At 46.1% G+C, this 6000-nt stretch overlaps 1 protein-coding gene across 1 annotated transcript in view; it reads right to left on the reverse strand.

Annotated features, from left to right (window-relative positions):
* EDEM2 (ER degradation enhancing alpha-mannosidase like protein 2) overlaps nucleotides 1-5696 on the reverse strand; it is a 31189-nt gene extending 25493 nt beyond the window's left edge. The window contains exons 1-3 of the mRNA XM_045981379.1: nucleotides 5514-5696; nucleotides 5181-5291; nucleotides 3090-3129 (exon numbers count right to left, since the gene is read on the reverse strand). Of these exons, the coding sequence (XP_045837335.1) occupies nucleotides 3090-3129; nucleotides 5181-5291; nucleotides 5514-5620 (258 nt within the window). The 5' untranslated portion in view covers nucleotides 5621-5696. The remainder of the gene's footprint in view (nucleotides 1-3089; nucleotides 3130-5180; nucleotides 5292-5513) is intronic.
* Between the last annotated feature and the right edge of the window lie 304 nt (nucleotides 5697-6000).

A 6000-nucleotide genomic window follows, 5' to 3' on the forward strand; every position in this document is an offset into this window, starting at 1 on the left:
TCCACCTCCTTTGCTGCTAGAGGTCACCATGTTATCTAGCCAAAGCTAAGCCTTGAGAAGTCTAGTGAGGGTACATCTGGGAAAGCTTCAGTTTTCCTAATAAAAAGGGACACTGCTTACTCTTCTTTCTGCCTTGAAAGCAGACTTGATTTCTGGAGCTGTAGCAGCCATTTTAGACCCTGAGGTACTAAGCATGAAAATGAAAGCCAATACACTAGTGATGGTAGAATGGAAACATACGAAGAGCCTGGGTCTCTGATGGCACAGGTGGACAGCCAACCCCATGCTAGAAATTACCTCCAGACTTCCTCTCACTTGAGAAAATTAATCCTCTTCATTTAAACCATCAGCCAAATGCAATTCTGATACCTTTTACTCTAATAGTAGTACCCTAATTCTCTCTCGAGGAATCACTCTTCTTCTATAGCCATTTCTGCAGTTTGGGAGAGGCTGACCCCATTCCCTCTGCTGCAAGAATGCGTGCTTGATCTGGACCACTGTACTGTATCCCTTGGCCAGTGACTGGTTCAGGAATAAGTGGGTGACCGAAGCCAAATCAATGAGACTCAGTTCCTGGTATTAATGCGTAAGGGCTGATTCTTCCCATATGCACTGAGTGGGAAGTTAATCTGGAGATACTCTTGGCTACTCTGCCCAGCACACCGAGAGCCCAAGAACACAGCTAACAAAGCAAGCAGAGATAAAAGATAGAAGGACTCGGAAAGACATTGTTCATATGCCTGGATCCAGCTAAGTCTGACGCCAGGCTTTATCTGCACTTTTTACTTATCTGACTCAGTAAATTCCCTTCTTGTCTCTTATCAGTTTGAACTGGGTCTCTTGTCACCTGGAATCAAAACAATTCTGATTATCTCAAGCTGCTCAGTGATTTGGACTCAAATTTTCTTTTCTTTTTTAAGATTTTATTTATTTATTTGAGAGAGAGAGAGAGAGCGAGCATGAGCAGAGGGAGAGGGAAAAGCAGACATTCCACTGAGCAGGGAGCCCAATGCAGGGCACAATCCCAGGAACCCAAAATCATGACCTGAGCCGGAGGCAGACACTTAACCAACTAAGCCATCCAGGTGCCCCTCAACCTACGTTTCTCACTGTTGGTCTTCACGTAATCTACCCTCACCTACTTCAGGAAAACCAAACCCGCTATGCCTCCATTCTTTGCCTTGAGACATGCTGTGTCCTCTGCCAGAAATCTCTCCATCATGTGTCTTCCCATTTCCAAATCCCATCTGGCTTTGATTGTCTGAATGTCACTTCCTAGGAAGGAAGCCTCTGATCCCTCCAGCTAAAATGAACCTCGTCATCCTTTAAAAGACTCCAGTAACTTTATCCACAACTCTTACCAGCGTCTGTTTCTTTCCACATTAAGAGAGACCTTTGTCTGGGAAGGAGCCTCATTCATTCCTGCCTTTCCCCAGGGCGCCAAGCACAGCCCATGCAGCCATCACTCCACAAATGCTTATTGAATGATTACACGAATCTCTTTCCACAATGCAGTTAGAGATCTTCTCAAAACAGAAATCCCAGCATTTCCCACCCTCTACTGAAATGTTTCAGTGGCTTTCCATTCCTCTCAAATTAGAAATCAAAATCCTTAACATAGTGAACAAGGGCTTCCATCATCCTGGTCCCCAACCAGGCTTCGAGCTCCACTCTGCTTCCTGCATTTCCTTCTCTGCATCCCAGACATACTGGCCCTCCTTTAATTTCCTGCATCTGCCTCGCTCTCTCCTGCCGTGAGGCCGTTGCCCACACCCGCTGTTCCCTCTGCCTGGACCACTACGTCCTCCCCTACTTCCCTAGTCAACACTGGCTTCTCCTTCAGATCCCAACTTGAAGTGTCATTTCACTGCCTTAGGGAAGTCCTCCCTGACCTCCTCAGTCTAGGTCCATTTCCTTTGTTACATGACCACTCACAGAACCATGTTCCCCTCCCTCAGAGCACTCATCTTGATTTGTAATTCTATGTCCTTTAAGATTAGTTTCTGATTCCTCATCTCCCTCACTGAAGTCGTAACTCCAGGAAAGTAGGGACCATGTCTTTTTAAACTTACCACTGTAACTCCAGAGCTTAGCACTGTGCTTGGCATACAGGGAACCCCCAGTAAGTATTTGATGAGTGGACAAGTACATACAAGTTAACATTAAGGGAAAAAAGGCAAAATTATATCTACAAGGTGATCACATTCAGGTCAATGTTATTAATATATAAAAATGAGGGGCGCCTGGAAGGCTCAGTGGGTTAAGCCTCTGCCTTCGGCTCAGGTCATGATCTCAGGGTCCTGGGATCGAGCCCTACATCAGGCTCTCTTCTCAGCGGGGAGCCTGCTTCCCCCTCTCCCTCTGCCTGCTTCTCTGCCTACTTGTGATCTCTCTCTCTGTCAAATAAATAAATAAAATCTTTTTTTAAAAAAATGAGAAGACGTGACAGAAAACCAGAAATAGTGAAGTGGGGAGAAAGTTGTTCAGTCCTCTCCTGTGACCTTTTTAAGGAGGACAAATAAGACTCGGAGTCATTCAGTTAAGCTCAAGTCCTAGGCCCACCATTTCATAGCCTTGGACCCTGGTCAACCCTTTTTACCTTTCTAAGCATCAGATTTCCCCACACTAAGAAGCGGTAAAGGTACATATCTCATGGGGGTGTTGGAAGGATTAAACAAAGTAACACATACAAAGTGCTTGCACAAGCCTACACACAACACATGAACTCGTTACAGTTACTACTTTTTTTTTTTTTTTATCACCGAACATGGCCAGTTGGAATGTAAGCCTCTGAAAACAAGGAGGGTCTCAAAGTCTCTGTATCACCCAGTTATACGGGCCTATCCCAGTGCTGTGTTCATAACAAGTCCTCTATAAACATCTGCTGAATCAATGACCCTGAACACGTTTGGAATTCATCCTTTTCCCCTATCTAGCTGGGCGACCAGAACCTGATGGTTCAGAATCCGGAGATGAAAATAAAAGGCCTAAGTGAAGAATTCCTTTTTCACCCACAGTCAAGCTGCCAAAAGAGAAAGGATCTCGGTTACACAACAGTGGTGCAGAAAAGCAACCGTCAAGTCACTTACCAGCAAAGTATCCAGGGCATCAATTAGCGTCAGAGAAAAACTGTAAAAGGACAGAAATCCCAGCTGCTTAGTAAGAAAACCAAACGCAAGATAGTAAGGCTGCCCCAGATCAGATACCCCCAAAACCAATAAGTGAGGCACAGCGACGCCTCTGCCTGTCCCAGCTTCCAGTCACAACAGAGAAGCCAGAGTGAAAATTGCCAAGAAGCTCTGACCCATTTAATGCACCTGGGAGGATGGGCTGGTACTGCTCAGCTGTGGTTAACCACTGTATCTATATGCACTGGCATTCTCCTCCGCCATAGGGAGGCAGTATAAGATTATAGCTAAGGGCATAGGCTTTTCCCCATCTAGGAATTTACCTCAATGTGTACAGAGCTGTATGTTTGAGAATGCAGATCCAGTAATGTGCAGAAGAGCAAAAAGCTAGAAATAACCCAAACATACACCAGTTGGAAGAATAATTATCTAAATTGCAGTACATTTGAATAGTGCAAAACTATGAAGTTGTCAGAAAAGACTGTTATCAGGAGTTCTATGGATTAATGTTAAAATACTCACATTATATAGTTAAGTGGAAAAGACAAGAATAGAATAGGCAGAGAGAGTCTCTCTGCATTTTCGAAGAGAGACATATAGACAGAAGGTAGATTAGCAGTTGTTTGGGTCAGTAGTGGAGGAGGGATCAACTTTAAGTTCCTATATAAGAGAACTTTAGCATGACAGAAATGTACTCTATCTTGACTATGATAGTGGTTACTATATGCTTTAAATGGGTTCGTCTTATTATATATGTTATGCCTTTTAAAAGCTGATTTAAAAAGACACATACGGGCGCCTGGGTGGCTCAGTGGGTTAAGCCGCTGCCTTCGGCTCAGGTCATGATCTCAGGGTCCTGGGATCAAGTCCCGCATGGGGCTCTCTGCTCAGCAGGGAGCCTGCTTCCCTCTCTCTCTCTCTGCCTGCCTCTCTGTCTACTTGTGATCTCTCTCTGTCAAATAAATAAATAAAATCTTAAAAAAAAATAAAAAAAATAAAAAGACACATACTTATATGATGGTATAAACCGAAAGTATTTTGGGGAGGATGTACACGAAAGTCAACAGTGGTTGGGGTTCTAGGGTAAGGGAGAGACTGACTTTATTGTATATGATTTGGTACTGCTTGGATTTGCCATTTGCTTACTTACTTTTTTTTTTTTTCAGCTAAAAAAAGAAAACCAGCACAAATTTTGTTGAGTTAACGTCTCCCGTGCTTAGCATACTCATTTGTTAAATGGAGAAAGCAGCACTTAATTCCTAAGGGTGTTAAAAGAATTACATGAGAAGACACAAGTAAAATGCTTAGCACAGTGTTTAATCAATGTCAGCCTCAGCGAAAAATGCAATAATTCTTCACTCACTCAGCAAGGAACAAGACAGAGAATTCCATCTCATAAATTTTTATTCTAGTGGAAGTGAGAAAGACAAACTAGCGGACAAGTGAAAATGATAGGATCAGAGAGTGAGAAGTGCTACTAAATAAAAAATAAATAAATAAATAGGGTGATTTAGGAGAGTGACCTGTAGGGGGTGGGTGGTTAAGGGAGCTGATCCTGAGGTGACATTCTGAGCTGAAATCTCAAGAAGCAGTCAGTAATGAGAGTGTGTTTCAGTTACTAACAACAAATGCTCTGAAGTTTCGAGTTTGGAAGAGTTACACCCCCTCCTGGGCCTATTGGCCCAATTATAAAATGAAGGGGTTGGGTCTTCTGACTTTTGGAGTTCTTCCTCTATAGCCTGGGACTCCAGAGGTCTGTCCATTTGTCCAAGTCCCCACTGCGGGTGCCTGTTACTGTCGTGACTGGAGCCCAGAGATCCAGTCCACCAGGCTAACTCAGGCTTTTTTCCACGGTGGGATCCAACTTTCCAGGAGGCTGGGTGGATCCCGGTGGTGCTGGCCTGAATTGGAGGGAACGTGGCCTCACCCTCGCTAGGAGCTTTTTTGGAACTGGTGAGGAGACTGTGAAGCCACCAGGCCCAGCAGACCCGCCCGCCTAGGACCGGACTGCCACACCCAAGCCGCCCCCCCTTGCTCCTCCACTCGCACTACCTGCCCCAGGTGTCGTGCCCGTCACAGGTGAGAGGTCGCAGCTCGTCGTAGGGAAAGGCATTCTCCAGGTAGCTGTCGTAGGCGTGGTAGAACATGGCCTTGACTCGCTCCCTGGTGCGCGGTACAAGAAATAAGTCAGGGAGCCACAAAACGAAACGAGGCAGGGGAAAGGACAAGAAATAGGGCGGAAAGTGGGGAATCACCACCTGAGCCCAGTGGTGGGGTCCGAGCAGGTCAGGGTGGGGGGTCCTGGGACCAAGGGAAAGGAAAGGGACCGGGTCTGCGCTTCCTCTTCCCCAACTATGGAAGGGCTAGGAGCCTGACCCCCTTCACCTGTAGTGAGCGGGGTCGGGCGCGGTGCCATCCGGGCCTGGCGCACCATGGTGCAGGGGCAGCAGCACGCACAGGAGGCCGAGCGGGATCAGCAGCCGGAAAGGCATAGAGCTCGTGTCCTGTCAGCGCCGCGGCCGCAGCAGCAGCCACCGGCACCCGCTCATCCTGCAAGCCTCTGCTGGTTGTTCCGGGAATCCGCACCCCTGCGCCTGCGCGCTGATGAATCAGTGACCCACTTCCGGACTACAAGTCCCAGAATATAATGGGAGGTGGAATCCAGGCAAAGAGCATCTTGGGACATACAGTCCCTGAAGTGGAAATGAACGTGGCTGAAAAACAGTGGCTACTACAGATACTATAATTAACTAATGTTTTAGTAACAGCATTTGTTGAGCACTTATTGTGTACTACGACTGTATTGAACACTTTAAATACATTTAATTTCAACCACCGTATAAGCATTAAAGACAGAGGACAGCAGGAGACT

This window comes from Meles meles, chromosome 16 (assembly GCF_922984935.1).
Source record: "Meles meles chromosome 16, mMelMel3.1 paternal haplotype, whole genome shotgun sequence".
Lineage (NCBI taxonomy): Eukaryota > Metazoa > Chordata > Mammalia > Carnivora > Mustelidae > Meles > Meles meles.